The 21692-nt window shown below is 42.2% G+C and overlaps 1 protein-coding gene across 1 annotated transcript in view; it reads left to right on the plus strand.

Moving 5' to 3' along the window:
• The window catches only part of WIPF3 (WAS/WASL interacting protein family member 3), a 38060-nt gene extending 16368 nt beyond the window's left edge, over window positions 1-21692 (plus strand). The window contains exons 4-9 of the mRNA XM_072330669.1: window positions 12534-12666; window positions 13726-13854; window positions 15116-15841; window positions 16800-16946; window positions 17593-17694; window positions 18143-21692. Coding sequence (XP_072186770.1) covers window positions 12534-12666; window positions 13726-13854; window positions 15116-15841; window positions 16800-16946; window positions 17593-17694; window positions 18143-18183 — 1278 coding nt within the window. The 3' untranslated portion in view covers window positions 18184-21692. The remainder of the gene's footprint in view (window positions 1-12533; window positions 12667-13725; window positions 13855-15115; window positions 15842-16799; window positions 16947-17592; window positions 17695-18142) is intronic.

A 21692-nucleotide genomic window follows, 5' to 3' on the forward strand; every position in this document is an offset into this window, starting at 1 on the left:
AGCTCAGAGCTCCCGGAATTCGGTGTTTATGTTCATAGCAAGTACCTGGGACAAGAGCTTGTTTTGCTTGCTTTTGCTCTTCTGTCTATTACAGCGTTGGTCTTCAGAGTGAGGTAAGTAACACTGTCCATTGAGGTGAGGAAAGAAAATGTCAGGACTTCAGCAGTGCATGTGTGTCAATTATAAATCAGTAAATATATGTATACTGGTTGTACATGCTGAAAAATGTCTCATTAGTAGGAATGAATGATCACAAAAAGTTAAAAAGATTGGAGAGCCCTACATTAAAGTACATGTGGTGAGAATCTGGCATTTGTGAGTTCTTCAGCCAGAGAACTGATTTTTGTATTGGTAACTTGCAGGTGGTAGGTCTTAATTTCTTCATCTGCTTTCATATAGCTTCTGTTAAGACTCAAAGTGCTCAGCTGCTGCTGTTTCTCTTTCTAGCACATGCCATCTTCCTGGGGATACAGTACAATATGCTTTTATACACGTGCAGGAACAATTACTGCTTGTAACAGATCATTACTCTGTGTGCCATGAAGTAGAACATGTGCCCTGCCAGCACATTTGCAGTAAGGGAAGGATGCTGTGCTTGGCGTTTCATGGTATTACATTTTCAGAGCTTCACAATTAATAAACAAGGTTAAGCTGTTCCTTGCATGCTATAATCTTTTGTTCATAACCTGTTTCTGCACTGAAATTCGTAGGCTATTTTTGAAGAAGTGAAAGCTGGCGTGGTTATGCTCAAGACGTGACATCTCTCCTTATGTTTTCATGTATCTTTCTGTCACTGTTCTAATTATTTGTCACGTACATTAGTTCCTATAGCAGAACAGTACTTTTTCATGCCTCAAATGTATTTCAGAAGGTTTTTTGTTTGTTTCTTTTGGGAAACAAACAATCTATTGGGTTGCGGGAGGGTCAAGAGGTTTATTTCTGTCTTGTGTTCTCCAGTGTCTCTGTTGTTTTGTTCCCACAAAGACCTGGGTTTTTTTGTTTGGTTGTTTTTTAAATGGTGTCTTTATGTTATCTTCATCCAGGTGAAGATTTTCTTGCGTGTTTCTCTTTACTACTTTGCAGGCTGAGCCATTTTGTAGAACTCTCCATGAACTGTGGAGATGAAGAGGAGGAAGACAGAGACAGTGCATTAAATCAGCAGCGTTTGATTCCTTTTATCATTCTGCTTTAATTTTGAGCACCATCAGCAGTGTTTTCAATTAGCTCACTGATCTGGTACACAACCTATAGTTAGATACTGAAATAAGTGGGCTGCATCTTGTGAGTAACTTAATGCCCACATCAGCAGTCAAAGTCAACAAAGATGCAAGTGTTCTTATCCTAATAAATTTAGCTCAGTAAGAATCTAGAGAACTTTTCAGGTTCCTAAAACATGTTCCGAATTGTAAATGCCTTGAGAAAGCTAAAGGGACCCCTAAGAACCAGTGCAAGCAAGTTCTGTTTTTTTTCATCCTCCTTTGCTGATGGCCAAAGCCACTGCTATGATAGAGTTTTGGTATAAGCATTATGATAAAATTGTACAGTATTTCCATATTTTATTTAGATGATTCTCTTACTAAAATGATCTTCTGTTGGTAAGATGCACAGAATTTACACTCAATTTCATCTTGTTGATGCAATACAAACCAGTAATACTTATTTCTAATTCATTTCCCTGTTCATTGCAGGGGAGTTGGACTAGATGACCTTAAAGGTCCCTAAGGGTTCTATGATTCTTTGATATTAAAGCCTTCCTTCCAATGGAAGTATTGAGCACATGAGCCAACGTAGAGAGTTAGTATACCAGTGTGACAGAGTATTGCTTTTCTTTAACAGCAAAAGGATTTTTTACTGTCATAATGGAATCAGAGAGAGCCAATGTTGGGAAGATCTGTAGTCCAAGTTCAGCTGAAGCACTGTACAATAATCATATCTCCAGCTGGTGTTAAGTTGCACGGTAAAATCTTCTAATTGAGGAGTCCATGAGAACTTGCTGCAGGCTCTATTTTCATTTACTGTGAAGCTGTTTTCTAGATCTTGGCATCTGCCTTTTACAGCTGCTGATGCGCACAGCTGTTGTTACAGCTGCTAAATCTACAGTTGGAGGATGGAAGCATAAGAATTCTCATAGGCAGAGCTTCAAAACAAGCAAGTTTTACTCGGTCAACACCCAGAGATGTTTCAAAGTACACAGCACTGTGATTTTTGTGATTTTTTTTATATTGATATAATTAAACCACAGTAATACTTAGATGTTGGCAAATAAAAGTTAGAGTTTAATTGCTGTATTGATGTGTAGGCAGTCTGCTGGTTTAATGGGCTTGTTTTATGCTAAAAGAGAAATAAGAGCGTGTTGACTAAGGTTTTAGAACATGGTCATTTTGCACGATACAGTTGCGTGGGTACCATGGATATGTGTTGCTTTACTAATTGTATGGGTATTAGTTGTGCTTTCCCTTGGCTTTCGGTAATAAGAGATTTATAGAGAAATAGTCATTGCAGTAATATTTTTTTCTGCATGTTTTCTTAGCATATATAGCGAGCCCTGATCCCAGATGATTTTGCAGTCCTTACTTCACTGAAAGCCTCAGCACTTTGACATTCTTGTACTGTTAATTCCCTCTTAAGACAAAAGAAAGTTTGGTTCTATGCAGCTATTTTCGAAGCTTTGAACTTGCAGATATCCAGAAGTATTTGTACTGAATTCTCACTTCTTACATAGTTACAAGGTCGTACTAAAGTGATTTTGGAGATAGTATTTTGGACATGCTCAGAGCCACCTGTGCCCAACAGCTGAAAAGCTACTGACTGCTAGAGCATACTTCAAAGAAAACCAAGTGGATTTTTTAGGAGGGAATGCTATGTATCTGCTATAGCAGATGTAGGTGGCTGAGTCAAAATGTAAATATAGCTAATTAGATTAATTAGACATGTCTTCAATTGCCTGCCTTCAGGGGGTCATGGATAAAGAGGAGAGAAATGAGTAGGCAGAATAAAACTGTGCCCCAATATATGTGCTGGCGCTGGCTTTCACAATTCAGATCTCTTTTTTAATTCCTTTTTACCCCCTTTGCCTTTTAGTTGTACGAGGCATTCTGGTGAGTTTAGGTTGTCATATTTCCAAAAGTAGAGACCACTACTGAGACAGATCAAGAAATTTCTCAGGTAAAGCTCCCAAGAGATGATTGAGAGAGAATTTTGCTTTGATAAACCACGTTCACTTTTTATGTGCAGTGCTGTGCTGCCTTTGTATATAAGAATTCTCAAAGTTATGTTCAGTTATCACATATTAAAATGTTAATATTGAAGGAAGTGTGTGTATGTTGTGGGCTTGCTGAATCAAGACTTATTCACGGGAGATGTTTATTTAATGATTTGTGTGTTTGTGTAGCTTAAGAAAATACTTCTGTTCTCTTTAGAATTGTTATTAACAAAGCCTTAGTGTAGAAATGAACCCCAGAATTTGCAATGGATCACGTGATTAAAGCCAGTAAATCAGCACCAAGAGCCTGTTTTCCGTAGTGGCCTACTAAAAAAATAGGAGTAAAGAAGAGGAAAGAAATATAGAGAGTAGACGTCAGTGGGAGAAATGTGAAATTTGGAATAATGCAGAATATAAAATTGGTATGTAAATTAATCTGAATGATTGCTGCTTTCTCATTTAGTTAAATTAAAAAGAATTTCTGCTATGGATGAACACATGTCAGTGTTTACCAGGTTTGTTATTCTGGCCGTACTCTCTATTGTAATAAAAAAAACTCAGAAGAATTCCTCATGGTATAACACCATGATAGCTGTATAATTTACACAGAGATAGAGTTTGCAGCATTAAGGAAAACATCAGCTGATGGTTTTCCTTTGGGGGATGCTTTTTTCCCCACTTTTGTGCAATCGTTGGAGTACAAACCTTGTAGAGCTGTTTACCCCAACCTTCCCATGGAATTCAGAGCATGACAATGCTTATCTGAGTGAGTGTGGGAGACAGTTTTGCTCCTGTGACGTTTGGTTCTACTGCTCTTTGGAAAGAGAAAAACAACGTATGTAAAACAGCTTGGCTGAAGATAATGATGATTGGTGGTACTTTGATTTGGTCCTACCAAATACAATAGCATGAGAAAAAGAATGTACACGTGTGTGTATGTGTATGCATCGATCTGCATGCATGCTTGCTAATCCCTGATCATAGAAGTGAAGGCCGCTTCTCAGGTTTTCGTTCAGAGCCTGAGATGTGCAAACATAATGCTGAATGGCTAACAGAATCGTGCATAGTGCCAATTACAAACTGTTTAGGAATGTGTTTATTAAAATTTTCTGCGAGCCTTGAGTAAGAAGATACTTGCTACTTTGTCATGAAGTCCCTAGGTCATGGGATAGTAAATCATCATGTTTATTGCTGCTAAGTGAGAGGGAGCTCGTGCCTGATGATCTATTTGCTGACTGGCCACCACAGGGACTGTGTGAAGGGCTGGACAAGGTATGGATGAAATTGTTGAGGATACTTCATTCCGGCCATTCATTCCAGCTTTGTTCCAAAATAAACTGATTTACAATGTTCTAATAATGTGTTGCATCTCACTTCAGTCTACTTTCATCAAGAAGTGAGGGGCAATTAGGTTTCTGTCTGTATGTGGTTTATTTGACTTTCTTTTCAGAGAGTGGTAAACATGAGATTACATAGCTATGGTGTCGCATAGTTGTGCTGCTGTAGCTTTCTGCACCTGTAGGCAATGAATACAGAACCAATCTGTAGGAGCTGTGGAAGATGGGGAAGACACAGAGTGCTACATTGGCATTGCTCTTTGTGTTTCATCTGGACAGGGACAGGAGCACTGTACGTGCTCCTGTGTGCTAATTTTCTTCATTGCTTTCCTTGAGACTTCTTTGGTCACTGCTTTTGCAGTGAGATCTGTTCTGCAGTACATTTCATAATGCCTTGTGTCAGACATGCTGTCTGAATGCAGTGGACAGTGTTTAAGTTTACTCTTGCTTTGTGTTTTTTTACATTTGATTTGTGTACCACTTTCTCGTATTTAATGGCTAAAAGGATGAAAACTGCAGTGTGTCACAGAGGCGCCGTAAGTAGATGTAACTGGTTGATCCCCAGCACTAGAAGCTGCAGAGATCTAAGGGTTAATTTACCATTCTTCTCACATGGTGTTACCGCCCTGAAAAATCACATCTGTAATATATGCAGTAGCTGCATGTTAAATTCCATCCGTCAATCCATGCTGCACTTGTAGCCTCTCAATTAAAATGGAACCCAGAATTACAGCAACACCTGTGCTGGAATGTGACATGGCAAGAAACCTTAGCTTCTCAATGTTGTTCCAGTTTGGGCTGACCATAATTCTGCATTGATGCAAAAATGCAAACCCAGGTAGTTGGGTTGGATGGATAGCATAGCATTCTTAAACAGAGTAAGGTCAAGTTGCAATACGTGTAGCTTGCCACCTGTTGTTGAGTATTTTGTTATCACCACTCAGAATAGCCCTTGTCATTCTGGACGCTCCATCGTGGTAGGGCAGGTGGTCTCACCAATTCCCACTGCAGTATTTTCAGCCTTGTGCAGTGTGATGTTTTTATTGTAGTGCCAGGACTTTGGGTTTACTTCTTTATACAAGAATTTTCACTAATATTATTATTATTATTAACTTATGCAGAGGAGAACTTGAGAATTTGAATCCCCAAAAATTTGTCAAAATTTATATATAATATCAGAAGGTGAATTTCTGAAGCCAGACCCAGGGTATTTTTGGAATCTGACTCATGATCTTTGTGAGCTGCTGGGAAAACACTTCAATGGTAATTTGATTTTACAGTGCCTCCGTTTTGGTGGCTCATGTTCCTGGGTATTTTGTTTCAGTGAAAGAATTTGTGTTGAAAATGTGGGTGTCGAGAAGCTAAATACATGAAAGTTTGAATGGCTCAGCAGGTATAAATCGTCATATTGATTTTGCTGCCTTTTTTGCATTCAGGTACAAAATTTAGCAACCCACACAGGAAAACTTTAAGTACTCCGTCGTTAATAAACCCACGGTTTCGTTCATAGCAGGATCAATCTAACTCTTAAGAATGCAAAATCTGTTATTGTCTGATGGAGCAGCACTGACATAAAGCGAGGAGGGTTTCTATGGGGCGCAGTGGCATTGATTGCAGGTGGCCATTGAAATGAACACTGGAATAGAGAGGTAGGAGAGAGTAACTCCCACTGTGCTTTTTCTTGTCTTTTGTTCCTTACCATTGTGTCTGCTAGCACATTTGCATCTAGTGGTACCTTGCAAGGAGGTAGGATGCTAGCACAGAGCACAGGGCTTTGCTAATGGAACGCTAATGGAACACTTCATTACTGAGATCTGCTAATGCTGGGATTAGGCTGTGGCTAAAGCACTGGAACAGGTCTCTGAGTAAACATCTGCACCGTGCTTCCCTTGCTTGAGGATCGAACACGGTGTAGCGGTGTAGACACAGCCTATCTATGCACACACATTGCTCGATGACCTTTTCAACCCTGCAGATTCAGATTGCAGAGCTTTGCGTGATGAATGCCAAGATCACAGTAATCGTTATTTAGCTGGGTGTAGATGGAATCACGAAACCCCGCTCTTGTCATTCTCTTGAAACAATGACTTGATTAGCTGCCAGGAAGCGATTTGGCGGGTCCCTCCTGTGGGTTCCCTCAGAAATAATGGGGGTTGGATCATGACCGCTCACACCGTGTGTGCTTGGAGCTCAGCTCGCTGCAAGTGTGTGAGATCGCCATGTTTATGCAGGTAGACTCAGTGCCAAGAATTAATTGGTTTCACACTATGCTGCAGAGCGGGAGTACAAGGAGTAGCTCTGACCTTGTCATTGAGAGTACAAGGGGAACTTGCGCCATGGTGAGGTTTCCTTCATCAAGAAGCTTGAAATCAGAAGATCTGTTGTGAAAATTTGCAAGTACTGGATCTCACGAACTTCACTGTAAGTCAACACTTTAGAATACCTAAAATACAAGAGGCTATGTTTTGTTCCTGAGGAATGTTGGATTCTTCCTCAAGCTGGAAAAGGGAGATGCTTTGGTTATCTTATTTTACATTTGGCCCTGTGCGAGTAAAACCACACCTGGTGCACAGTTAAGCGTGAGAAGGGTGACTGCATTTTTCTCTACCATACTTCTGTTTGCAACTTGTTAGAAATTCGGTTCATTATTTGAATAAGCTCCTGGGTTTTGTTGCAGTTGTGTTTCCCAGCAAATTCCTGTGGGAGACCTCAGCTGCCCATCAGAGAATGCTCTGTAAAAGGAATGTTCCTGCCCACCGAGCAAACCGCTGCTGCTACAAATTTAACATCATGAATTCCTGGCATAATCCTGATCTGGTAACAGGAGATAGATTTTGAGAGAAACAAGTTCCTCAGGTGTTTCAGGTTTTGTACTGCTAAAGTATAGCTGAGTTTCATAATTTTGTGCTATGCCTATTTTACCTTAGCTGTAAGGCAGCCCATCACACCTCATCTTTGCCCTTTGTGCTTGCACCTGCCCTGTGCCTGGCTTTCTGTCAACAGCAGCTCTAGAGCTGGCTGGGGATGTAGTCACCCCCCTCTCTCTGTGTTCAACTGTTTGTAGAGCCTCGTTGTGCCATATGGGCAGTGAGAACACCAATGGTCCTTCCTCAGTGGAATCAACACACCCAAAAATGTGGTCTGTTCCTCTTGATGTTCTTGGCTGTCCCTAGCATTGTGCATACACAATGTACGCAGCTAGCTTAACCTTCGTTGCCATCCTTCCTGAACAGCCTGTATCATCCACACTAGGATTCCAGTTATTGTGGATATAGGAACAATATTTGTGCTTTATTTATTTATTTATTTATTTATTTATTTTGGTTGTATCTCTGGTTGTTCCGACTCTTCCCCAGGTTTCATAGGTTCCTAGAATTCTGGTTTCAATGCCGCAGTTGTTTGGCAGTGCACGTGCAAAGTTCCTTCACCCAGACTGGCACTGTGCATCCCTGGATGCATTGCCTGCACAGCTGGAGCTGGATGTGACCCCATCTGCTGCTCACACTTCTGCTGTTAGCTGTGCATTACTACATCTGTAGCCTTACTTTTTCTTTCATATTTCCAAGTTTGGTCTGTGAATCATGTCTGGTTGGGTGCTGGAGGAGGCTCTATGCTCTTTCATATGTCTTTGTGATCAGATGTCCCCTATCCTAAAGCATTCTGTTTGGTGCTGCAATACATTTCCACTTCCTCACAGGGTGAAAGAACGATGTTACATGCTGCTCAGGGCAGAATATGCCTTGACAGGTTCTGCTAGGAATACCATAGGAGAGCAATAGGAAGGCAAGGATTTGTTAAGGGATGTCCTCCAGCTCTTCGTTCACTGAAATACACAGTGCGCATGTGTCCAGCCAGTGTCTGTGTTTGATCTCTGCATCAGATTCTATTTTGTCGAGGGAAAAATGAGGCATGGGAGAGAGTAAGGAAGATTGACAGCAGATTCACAGAAATAAATGAAATTGTCGGCAAACGAGAGAGCTGTCTTTCTGCCCATAATGAAAGACTGTGTGTCAAGTTGATTGATTGATCTTTAATTTTGTTGCCATGCATCCTACCTGATAGATACTGTTAAGGATAGGCTAAATATATTTTGATTTTCTTTAATATCCTATTCAGATAAATAAATACATTTTCTACATGTCTCTCCTTAGCGTATTACTTATGGAAAGTGACCAGAAAGGGAATATAGTGTGATGATGCCATTCATTGCATGTTATGAATATGGATACAGAATATTAATTCTCTGAAATAATAGAGAATGCAGTGTCTTTGCATGGAATTATCCTTTATTTTATCTTACTCATGGCTCCTACCCACTACAGAGATGGAGCACGGGATCCTTTTTTCCCCATCAGGTGATGGGTTAGTTCTGAATTAAAGGTCAACCTCTGTCTGGTTACTGGATTTGTAGAAGGCTGGAGATGCATTTGTGCTTCAGCTGTCATGTTTATGAAGATCTACACTATCCCAAATTTCTTTTCAAAATCAATAAGGAACATATTTAAAGATCAGAGTAAATATAAGCCATTTATGGGGCAATTTATGCATCCGCTGTGATCTGAGCTACCTGTCCAGAGAATTTCTCCTTTTCTGGGCGCAGGGCTGCTCTTCAACATCTGAAAGGTAGGAATTAGTATGTCCCTATAATTAGTACTTCAGTGAACTTTTCCAAGTGCCTGGTGCCTTCTTCATCTACATCATTTTAGTATCTCAGCACATACACCTCTTAAATATTTTAAGTGTCGTAGGAGCCCAGAGGGCAGGTCAGTGCTTCCATTCAGCTTGCAAGATATAAAGTGACTTTCCTAGGATGAAAGACATGGTTTTAAAAAAGCCCAATGGCTTGTGCTTCACAAAAAGCTGTCATTCACAGAGAGGCCAGCCTTAATCTGAAAACTGAGACTGAAATAATCTGCTGTTGCCCCCAGTTGTTTTCTTCAAGGAATGGTCACTCTGTAATTGCCTGCTTTCAAATTGTAGGTTGCCTGTGTTTGACATGAAATCACCAAACACTGTCTCCGCTGGGTGGGAAGGGTGTTTTGCATTCTTGTTCTTTTTGAATGGCCTCAGCCTGCAGTGATTCTAAGCCTCTGTATCCTATCCTCATTATTTACTACTGTGCTGGTCTGTTACCACCTGTAAATTCTGAGACGTTTATTTCCATTATTGTTGATTTATACACTGGAACATAACTTTTCATGGCGTTTTCCTGTTTATAAGTGCTTTGGTGTCATGTTACGTAGCCCAAACTTTGATGGAATCACAGAATCATAGCACAGTTTGGGTTGGAAGGACCTTAAAGCCCATCTAGATCCAACCCTCTGCCATGAGCAGGGATAGCACCCACCAGATCAGGCTGCCCGGGGCCCCCTACAACCTGGCCTTGTGTGCCTCCAGGGATGGGGACCTATATTGGTCCTATACATTTCAGAGAGCCTGATTTTAGGACACTAAAGACAGAAGTAGTGGAGTTTGAGATGAAGAGGAAGTACTTCCGTTATGTTCAGGCTATTTAGTTACATGTGTGGTTTGTTCCTTTCTATTTCAAAGTACATACTGAATATGCCATGGCTTGTGTTTGAATTAGTAACAGAATAACCCAGTGGCTATTAAAACAATGCGAACCCACCATTCCTCCACTGCTTCGTGTAAATAAAGCATAGAATCTGATTTCAATCTGCGTTACCTCAGGCAGCTCTAGCATCTGATAGAATAAATTATCTTTGCATTCTCTGTTTCCCTTTTGATTTTCATTGAAAGAGTGAGGTGTTTCTGTAAATAAGAGAGGCTGCCCTTCAGTGAGGGGAAAAAGATTGAGACTTACTTATGTCCCTACATCTTGCAGCTGTTTTCCCTCGGTGACTCAAAATAGATTTGTCTTCTTGCTTAATTATTTCCATTTCATGTGCTCAGACTTGAAGTTTAACACCAATAAGAGTTCTTGTTAGTGGTGAAAATAGGAATTTGCAAGGACAGGGCTGTGTATGGGTGGATGAGATCCCTGGTGAAATGCTTCTTGACAAGAACTGTGGCACCCTGTGAAAGAGCAGGCCACAAACAAGGAGTCTGCAGGAGCTCTGACCGGGTTGCAGGCAGGCAACATTACACCCAGAGCATCCTGACTTTGTGATGGAAAAAGAGAATCCGTATCAAGCTACTCAGCAGCTCATCAGCCACCCAGGCTGACCACAGTGTCTCTTGCAGGAGGAAGCTGGGGCCAGGCACGGAGTGGGACCTGAAGGGAGGGGTTTGTCTTTTGGGCCTCCAACATAGCGTTCCTTTCTTGTGTTATAAATTGTGAACAAAATTGCTATCTGCTCCCTCTTACAATGCTATCAACTCTTGCGTTGGCTGCAAATATAAGTTGCCACAAGCGGGGCATTTCCATCTAATAGCTGTGTGGATATAATGGTTTTTTATATTCCAAGAGTCTACCTGCTGAGAAACGCAGGCTGGGGAGATGGAGTGGGCAGCTGGCAGAGTGTGCGGACACTTGAACCTGGAAAGGAAAGCAGCTGCTGGAGCTAATTTTAAACATAGCTCCTGATCAGATCCCTTTCAATCCTAATTGTCGCGTAACCGTAGAGAGGCGTGAAGTTCAAGATACTGGTAAAAAGCTGCGTGGAAAGAGAAGTCGTCCTTGCTCCAGTTATGGTATTTCCATTTTTCACAGTAAGTGCTATCAGCTTTAAGGAAATGTGAGTGGAAAGGGCTTCTGGTTCGTCCAGGGTCTTAATGTTGCTTTCGCCGTATGTGGAGCATTTCAGGGTGGTCATAAGGGCAAATGAGACTCTCTGCTTTTAAAGCACAAGGGGAGGTAGCACTGGTTTGGATTGGGAAACTGTGTAAAAAGGTGTGGTTTTTTTTCATTATATTTTAAACGAATATATAGTTACGTTATCAGTCACAAGATTGTATAATACAGAGTTTTTACATCAGATGTCAGGAATGCAGCTGGCATCAGCAGCGATCTGGAGTGCCATCTAGTGGGGCAGTATTTTTAAGCTAGCATAACTACAAATAATAACAGCTCAAATTTTCATTTAGAATTAGCAAGTTAGTCTTCTTAATGATTTAGCATCTGCTTTTCAAGCTTTTGTTTTGCTGTCAGAATGCTACAACCAGGTTGTGCGTGGTTGGCTTATTTAAAACATGACAGTATTGTACTTTATTATGTCTGTGATGGTAAGATTAGGGTTTGTCGTAGAGTCGTTGACTCACCAAGGTTGGAAAAGACCTCCAAGATCATTCAGTCCAACCATCCACCTACCACCAATATTTCCCCACTAAACCATGTCCCTCAGTACAGCATGTAAATGTTTCTTGAACACATTATGAAAATGCAACCTGTGGAAACCTATGGGAATTTGTAATAGATGTGGGAACATGCAGCACATTGATGCTACGAAGATTTCCCTTTGTCAGACTGCTCTGTTACCAACGTGATAGGTTTGAAATGAATACAATTGCGTTGTTGTAAATACTGTCTACTTAAACTGCTTAAATTCTCCAGTACAGAGAATCTAAATTATTCAATTATAATAATAATTCAATTATAAGTTTGATATGCAAATAATAGTCTTTTTCTCTGTGGCAAAACAAGTAAAACAGAAGGATGTTTGTTCTGAGGAGGCATATAAAACTTTAGTTGCAAAGCCCTGTAAATAGAATGAAAAGAGGTAAAGACAGTCAAAGCTGCAGGGGTGGGGCAGAGACCCCAAATGACCAAGTAAGGGGTCACGTTTCATATAAGCATGACCCCTTAATTTCCTTTCAACAGTACTAACCTCATTGATATTAGATGTGTGTTATGGTTAAAATTTCAGGATTCCTGCCTTCTGTACAACTGAATGCACTTCTGGTTGGCTGAATCCAAAGGCTTTGGAATGATAGCTGCCAGAGATGGTTTATTTCAAATTTGCTGTCACATTTGTGTCCTTTCAAAGCATGCATTTGTATCAGTACCTGCTGTCTGACGCTCGTATCGTCACCAGGTGAGTTCAGAGCTACCCAAATTGCAAAAGGATGAGCAGAAAGCAAGAAACGCGCTGTTGGCCGATATCCAGCAGGGAACTCGCTTAAGAAAAGTGACTCAAATCAATGACCGAAGTGCACCACAGATTGAAAGTAAGTTCCTGCTGGAGGGCCCTGGGTGAGCTCTGTAGAAGCCCCATTGGTGGAGGTCAGCTGGGCAGGGTTTGGGTGGGTTTGGAGTTCAACTATGGACAACACCTTTAGGATGTGAAAGGGGAGAGCTCAGTTTTCTAAACGTACATCTTGTCCTGAGATCAACAGCTATTAATACTTCATAATAAGGCTGAACCTGAGTGTCACCTTAACAGGCGTTCCTCATTCCAGGAAAAAAAAAAGACCAATGAAGCCAGGAATGATGAAACCCATGAGAGTTTCTTTTTGAAATGATTGTTTAAATGGGAACTACTGCCTCCAGCCGAAGAGCTGTTCATTACTAGATAAAAGGAACAGAAGATGCAATAAATAAATAAATACATAAATAAAACCTGGATGCATAAACTTAGTTCCTTTGGAACAGGAATGTTTACCTTTTTAACCTCTTTTAGCTGAAAACACGTGCCTGGTCATTTAAAACTGAAGAAAAGGCTGTTAACAACTTACAGCAGTTGCCAGAGCCTTTTCTTTTTGGTGCTCATTCTCACCTGAACCCTTCCCCAGGCATATTGCTAATGGCGGAACCCTGTTGTTGCTTAGTTGTTTCATTTATTATTAGTTTCTTCTTTACCTTAGTGTGATAATGCTAAAAGAAAGTATCTTGGGAGTAGTGGGGGGAAGAGTCAAGACACAAAGGTAAGGATATAAAGATCTCGGTGTGCCAAACCCTACGTCACTCCCGACAGGTTTGTTGGAGAATCTCCAACAAGGATTACATAAGTATCTGTGATCTGAAGATCTTTGTATGTAGTCTAAAGCAATGTTTTGCTGGCGCCATCATTGACATGAGACTAAAAAGCACCAGAGGGCGCAGTGCTTCAAGATAGCTTTCAGAAGAATGGTCATTTACTGTATTAACGGTAACTGTCCTTACTGAGCCAATGGAATGGGGAAGAAGTCTGGTCTTGACTGTGTTTATTGGTGCTGTCTTGACAGCCTGAGAGCACTGATGAAATAAATGGCTTTCTGCTATTCTTCTTTCTTTTCTTCCTATAACAGAACCCAAAGGAACTAACAGAGATGGAGTTAGCCCAGCCGCTAATAAGGGTGGCTCTCAGCAACCCCTGGGAGGCTTATTTGCTGGCGGCTTTCCCGTTCTCAGACCAGCAGGCCAGAGAGACATGGCAGGTGAGGGCTTCATTTGCACTGAAGAGCAGCTGGGGGGAACTGCAATTCTAGTACACTGGGTAAGAAATAGATTCAGTAGACTCTGCAGAATTTTACCTGGGTATATTTTACATTAGCTTTACGTAAACTTGTAACTGTGCCTCAGGTAACCTCAGATTTCAATACTCTGTTTATCACCTTCAACACAGATGGCAAAAAGAAGTCACACTTCCTTCCCTCCATTACTGTGTATTTCTTTGATGTTACAGGTTTGTATGTTACTTCAGAATTTAATTTTTAAGACTTATGCCATCTGTTTTATAAAGGACAGTTCTGATCCAGCAAGGTAATTTACTGACCTGAAGAAGAAGGCAAATGATGCTTCACAAGGACAGGAGCAAGGGATGAGTTGGAGTGGCAGCAGCAACCTCTGGTACCTGCTCGAGCAGGACGGAGCAGCAGGCATTTGCAGGGAAAAATAGCACTTGGCTCTACCTGCAGCTGTTTTGTTGTTGTTTGTTTCTGGAAGACAAGCTCAAGATGCTCAGCACAGCATGTGACAGGGCTTCGTCACAAAGCTGCAGTAGCTGCTTTGAGTTATTGTTAAACTAGGACCACACTTCTCAGAATATAGAATGATACCTTTTTGACATCTTGCTTTCTGAAATAACTGGACTTGTGCTTAGGCAAATAACGTAAGGCCAAGTGTCTTTGGGCAGTTACTGTTGAAAAGAAAGCATTTGAACCTGCATCTTCTGGAAAGCTTTTAAAAATCCACAGGATTGAGATTTATGCAACGTTTGTGTGAATTTTTTAACCATAAGCGAGTATTTAAGGATGCAGGAGTTTGTGTGTCAATCTGCTGGTGTTCCCTGAGGCCTTTCACCCCAACCCTCGATGCCCTCAAGCTTATGGATCATTCACATCCAGCTGGCTGTGCCAGGCAGATGAGTCACTATGAAGGACCACCTGCCACCACAGAAAAACACACTTCTCCTTCAAGTGCTTCATGCTGCAGAATCTGAGGAACAGAGAAGGGAACAGGGCCACTCAGTAGGTCAGCATTTAACTATGCAGAGTCCATAGTGCCCTCTACAACACATCACCTCCCAGGCCCCTTGCTCCGTGGACGATTTGTTGGACATGAGGTGTTTTGAGTGGATTCATTTAATCTCTCAGTGTGACCACTGGGGAAGGAAGATAAATAATGCTTTTTGTTCTGTTTTGTCTGATGACTCGGAACAAAATGCCTGTGTGTAAGGTGTGATATCTCTTTTTTCAGGAGGGAGGACTGGGCAGGTTCCTGCAGTCCGGGCAGCAGCTCCCAAGGCCGCAGCCCCACTGAACAGCACTGCAAAGACAGGCAGTAGCCCCTCAAACCCATCCGACGGCTCCTGGCCAACCGTCCCACCGGAGCCTCCCAGCACCTCCCGGGCTGGCAACGCACGGCCCAGCCTGCCCGCACCTCCTCCGCCACCTCCGGCTGCCAGCAAACCTTCCCTCACCTTCCCTCCTCCTCCGCCTCTTCCCCCTCCGGCAGAAAGGCCTTCCAAGGGAGGATCCTCCAACTCTGTTCCTCTTCCCCCTCTCCCTCCCCAGGCCGACAAGCCCACCAAGTTACCAGTAGGCGCTTCGCACCTGCCTCCTCCTCCTCCTCCCTTACCCCCCTGTGGATTTCCAGCCAGGACGACCGATTTCTCCACTGCTGCTTCCTCTCCATCAGAAGCAAGGGATTATCCGCCACCCACACCACCCCCGCCACCTCCTCCTCCACTCCCCACATTTCCCCCAGCCTCAAACAGACTTTCCTTCCCACCCTCCCCAGCCTTCAGCAGCGCCGTGAGCGGTGGTGACGTGCCCCCACCACTGCCCCCCAAGTCTCCCCACTTGCTGTCCCATCTGCATAAACCCAGTAATATTCAGTCGCTCCCTCTCCCTCCCACCCCACCCATCCCTCAGCCAGCAGCAGTGGTGGAGACCAGGAAGAAGAGACCAGGCCGAGGCCCAGGTGAGAGCAGTGCTTGTTTGACACAGTTTTCTGCTTTTTGGCCAGCAGGGAAGTGGCACTGATGGCTGGAGAGTTCACAGGGGTATGGATACAGTATACAGTTATGAAGTCCATAATGTGGGAGGAATGCAATCAGCACAGTGTGTAATGAGCATGCCAGACCTCAGGCTCTTCTGACAATAACGTCTGCTCAATGTGCAGTTATTCAAATTCCAGACTGCTTTTAACTTCCCTCTTCTGATGTAATTGTGCAGACTGGAGCTATATTGGGAAACTTTACAGGAGAGAATAGAATGCATATGGTATAGCTTCAGCCATAGATGCGTAAAGGCAAATTTGGATGTAGACCTCTGCTTTTCAACCTCATGCTGTAGAGCATGAGGCTCCTGCATATTAGGGCAGAGGGGATATTGGCTAATGTTCCCCTGAGCAGATGATAGGAGGAACTTTTTTCAGACATGATATAATGAGGATAATAAAAAATGAGTCTAGATCTGTGTGGGCTTGAGAAATGGAGACAGCTACTTAATAAGGAACATTTGAAGAGAATGTTCTGTACTCTGTATCTCAGCAGCCACATGTCAAGAGAAAGCTTGCTGGTTCCCTCCGACAGCCATGGGAAAGGCTCTCAGTACAGCAGATCAGCTGCTTTGTGACAGTGATTAATGCTGCTTGGGAATTGTGTGACAAACCATTATTTTATGGAGATGCCTTTCTTGTGGTCATTCAGCTTCTGAGATTTCCATTTTGATTATCTAGCAGCTAACTTGGAGGCCTCAGGCTTCCTCTGTTTTACACACAGTCTGTCCAGAAGATGTGTGAAATCACCTACAACATGGATATGTTTGTCCCAGATACTGCACCCCCTTTTATAACTCTCCACTTCAGTGCAGAGCTTACTGTCAGTGTCCTTAATTCGTGATGATCTTTATACGCTGGTCTGCTTCCTCTTTTTCAGGAGCTGGTGCTGGGAAGCTGGCCACTCCTCCACAGCCACCAGCCAGGTCACCAACGACTGAACTCACAAGCAAGTCTGGAGTCTCAGCCTGGGCAACAGTTCATGAGCCCTATGCACCACACAAAAATGGAAACATGCATATTATTGGTAACGTCATCTAAACTAGCTTTAGTTGAAGACTGTAGTACAAGAGCCTTTGTGTCTCAGACTTTAAAACCTCATTCATATCTTTCTCATAACAGCGTAGTAGTATAACTAGACCAATAGATAGTTGGTTTTTTTTGCCAGGAGAAAATGAAGGTGTTTTCTTTCCACAAAGGTTTTGAACAATTCAACAGACAAACTCAGGAACTACCTGCAAAACTATTTGAGATTCTGAGAACCTGCTGTACTGTGCTCACATTATTATTCTTCACAACAGTTTGCAGATATTTGGTAGCTTCAATCCTATGCAGCAAAGGCTGCTAAACGCTACTTTTGTAGTCTGATCAATTGGCCATTCAGTCTTGCTAAATTGCTTGAAAACCACGGAGGAATAGATCTGTTACCACAACATCACCAGTGCAGAAAACTGGAACGGCAGCCAGAAGTTTAACTTCAGTTACTAGCAGTGTTTGCAATTAAGCCAGAAAATTTGTATGGCCCACAACTGGCTCAATACTGCTTATTTGGAGTAAGCCACTATCCCAGGGAAAACCAGACGGCATTTTTCCTTGGGATTAATAGCGGCAATTTATTTTCTTTTTTTAAATGTCTAACAGTAACTAACGTTTGTTTCCCTGAAACTTCCCAGATGACTTTGAATCTAAATTTACTTTCCATTCTGTGGAGGATTTCCCCCCACCTGATGAATTCAAGCCATTTCAGAAAATATATCCCAGCAAGATAGCTAGAGGTAAGTGTGTAAACATGGGAACGTCATAGAGTTATCCAATAGCGTTAAAGAGGGTAAGAGAAAATAATGAGCAGAAACCAACAGTAAGTGGAAAAGTTGGGCTGTAAGCATAGGACAGATAGGACTGAGATTTGTTACAGTGGTAAGAGATATTAAGGATACTGTAAAGACTTAGTAGCAAAAAAAAAGAAAGAGAATTCTGCATGCAGTTTGTGTTCTTCAGACTGTTGCAATTGTGGAGCAAATAGCAATTAAGTTTGCCTAAATCATCATCTGTACGTAACACTGTTTGGATCTGAAGGCCTACAGAGCAATATGTAGCCGTTTAACAGTAGGTGATAAACACAACTTAGGTTGGTTAAACTGCTGTAGAACTGTATTCAAAATGCGTTCTCAAAATATGCAACTATCTCTCTCCTCTGAATTAACCTGTCCTACGTATTTACAGATCCCTCTAAAAATCCACCATTAAGAACACACGTGAGATGAGAAGAATCATCTGATGCTTTCTGGACTGGTATTAAAAAATGGAGAACATCAAGATAATATACGAAACTGAAGGGTCCCCGTTACAGTGATAGAAATTACGTTTGAATCGCAAGTGCTGCAATGTTACCATTTCTATAAGCTGGAAGAGAGATGTAAATGATACTTTTGGAAGTACTTTGTGGCAGACGCACCACAAAAGTGTTAGCACAGGCTTTTAAATATTGTATATATGTGGATATTTTTTAAATGAAGAAGCATAACGTTTAAAATCTTTGGAGTGTTCGAACAATTCTTATCAAGCTGGTGTTACCTCAAAGAATACGTTTTGCATGATGTGCCTATAGTTCATTTTTCCTCTTCCATCTTTAAATATGTTAGTAACCCTTCAGTTATTATTCAGGCATTTTTTTCTATGTGCTCTCAGAAACTAACATGACATGTTTAGTCTTTCTGTACGCTTATTCACTTCTTATATTCTACCTGTGTTCACATTGCAACAGAGTGGCTCTTTCAAGAACAGGCAGACCCATAATAATCCTCATTACCCAACATTTAAGAGGCCTTTAAATCATTTAAAGTTGCCTGCTTTGTAAACAGGCAACTAGAGCTGCTACTACTACTGTTAAGCCATAGCAGCGGTAAGGATGCATTGTCCAAAGCACACCATACAGAATAAGGAGTCCCTAAGGTAGTGATTCCTGTCAAATAAATTGGTTGAAAAAAAATCAATGCAGCCAGAGACAAGACTTGAGCTCCTGCTTTTAAGATGTGGCCCGTAGTGAGATGTTTGTTTGGCTCACTGACGTTTAGATCACACAGGGTTTACTTTCAGCAGGAATTACACACATGCAGCATTTCATTGCATTAGGAAGAGCTGCCGCCAGCTTGTGGGAGGTGATCTCTCCCCTCTACTCAGCAGTGGCTGAGGGCAAATCTGGAGTGTTATATCCAGTGGCTCCACTGAACAAAAGAGATATGGACATACTGGAGATAGTCCAGCATAGAGCCACCATGATGATGAAGGGTCTGGAGCACCTCTTCTGTCAGAAGTCATCTATGTCTATTCTCCCTCTACTGTCAGAAATCTTCTGTCTTTTATCAGGAGTAGTCAACATGGATTCACTAAGGGGAAATCATTCTTGACCAACTTGGTAGTCTTCTACGATGTCATGACTGAGTGGGTAGATGAGTGGGGAGCAGCGGATGTTGTCTCCCTTGACTTGAGCAAGGCTTCCGACTGTCTCAAACAGCATCCTCACCATTAAGCTTAGGAAGTGTAGGATACATAAGTAGACAGTGAGGTGATGGAGAATCAACAGACTGGCAGAGCTCAGAGTTTTGATAAGCAGTGGAGAGTCTAGTCAGAGGCCTGTAATTAAGTGTTCCCAAGGTCTCGCTTAACATTTTCATCAGTGAGCCAGATGAAGGGATAGAGTGCATCCTCAGGAAGTTTACTGATGATGCGACACTGGGAGGAATGACTGACACACCTGAATGCTGTGCTGCCAATTCAGTGAGACCTCAGCAAGTAGGAGTTAGGCAGAGAGGAACCTGATGATGTTCTACGCTTGCCCTTGTTGAGTCTTACACCAGGGGAGAAATAACCACACACATAGTACAGGTCAGGGGCCAACCTTCTAGAAAGGAGCTCTACAGGGAAGGACCTACCTGTTCTGGTAGACAGCAGGTTGGCCATAAGCCAGCAGTGTGCCCATGTGTCCCAGATGGCCATTGGTATACTGGAATACATTAAGACAAGTGTGGCAAGCAGGCTGAGGAAGGTTGTTCTCCCCCTCTACTCCACCCAGGTGAAGCCACATCTGGAGTACTGTATCCAGTTCCAGGCTCCCCAGATCAAGAAAGGGAACTTCTGGATAGAGTTCTGTGGAGAACTGAGGGGCATGGAGTATCTCCCTAATGAGGAAAGGATGAGAGACCTGGGAACATTCAGTCAAGAGCATGGGGCCAGGCTTTTTTGGTGGTGCCCAACAACAGGACAAGGGGTAACAAGCACACAGTAGAACACAGGAGTTTCCATCTGAATATGAAAAAGAACTTATTGGGGGGTGACAGAGCCCTGGAACAGCTTACAATCTCCTCCGGAGATACTGAAAGCCCGCTTGGATGCCTTCCTGTGCAACCTACTCTAGGGACTGTGCTTTAGCAGGGGGGTTGACATAGGTGATAACCAGAGGTCCCTTCCAACCCTTGTGATCCTATAAGGAAAGACTGAGGGCTAGGACTACTCATTTTGAAGTAGAGAAGGCTCAAGGGGAATCTTACCACTGTACATGAATAGCTAAAGGGTGACTGCAGAGAAGACAGAGTGAAGCTCTCTTCAGTAGTGCTCAGCGTCAGGAGAAGGATCAGTGGGCACAAATCAGAACATGGGGGGTTCCACTGGAACACGAGGAAATACTTCTTTAGTGCAAGGGTTACAAAAAGCACTGGCACTGGTTGTGCGATCTCCTTGTCAGCAGTCTTCAGAATGTGCTTAGGTACTGTGCTGTAGGTGGTCCTGCTTGAGCACGGGTGGGGGTGGACAAGATGACCTCTAGAGTTCCCTTCCTTCTTCCACTGTTCTGTGATTTTCCCTTCTTACAGTTCTCTTGGGTTCAGCAGTGTGAATAACGGCACTGCTATTCCCGTTTAACATCCAGGTGATTTATGGGTATTTTATTATTTATTTCTATAAATACCACAACTTACCCCACCTGCAGCTGTTAAAAAAAATATTACAGGTGGTAGGCAAAGATCCTTCCCCTGGGTTACTCCTTTGGGCAACAGTATTTAGAAAAGACAGGTAACTACACCCTTAGATATCTCTGCTTTTCTGTTAGTTCTTGTAACAGCTCAGTTATAATGTGACTCCTGTTCATAGAATCGTTGAATCCCAAGGTTGGAAAGGACCTACAAGGCCAAGTAGTCCAACTGTTCTCCTATCACCATTGCTACCCAATAATCTACTAAATCATACCTCATAGCACCTCATCCAGACACACATGCATGCTTACAGTGTGGAGGTGGTGTAAGGGTAAGAAACACCTCAACATCTTGCCTGTAGGACTCCAAAGAAGCATCAGTAGTCTTTTTTCTGGCCTTTTATGATACCTTGTTCTTCATGTCAAACAAAAAAAACCAATTAGCAATGCTTTGACCAACAATGCTTTCTGTTACCAGTATTATAGTTACTAATAAATATGCATGGCTATAGTAATAAGCAGGAATCAGCACTGCTTCTCAAACAACTGGAAAAGAAGTTTAATACTGTATTAAAGAATATTTTGCTATATTATTATTAAAAGTTGATGTACTGCTGATTTTCATGGTTTGGAACTTGTGTACTACTTTGCAATAAGTATCTTCATAAATATTTGAAAGCTATTTATGGCTCAGACCACATGCCAGAAAATATCTAATGGGAGACCAATTTTATTCCTGTTTTTATTATGATTAGGAGTGTTTTAAAAAGAAACATCGAAATTAAACTAAAAAGCCTGCATATTTTT

This window comes from Excalfactoria chinensis, chromosome 2 (genome assembly GCF_039878825.1).
Source record: "Excalfactoria chinensis isolate bCotChi1 chromosome 2, bCotChi1.hap2, whole genome shotgun sequence".
Taxonomy (NCBI): Eukaryota; Metazoa; Chordata; class Aves; order Galliformes; family Phasianidae; genus Excalfactoria; species Excalfactoria chinensis.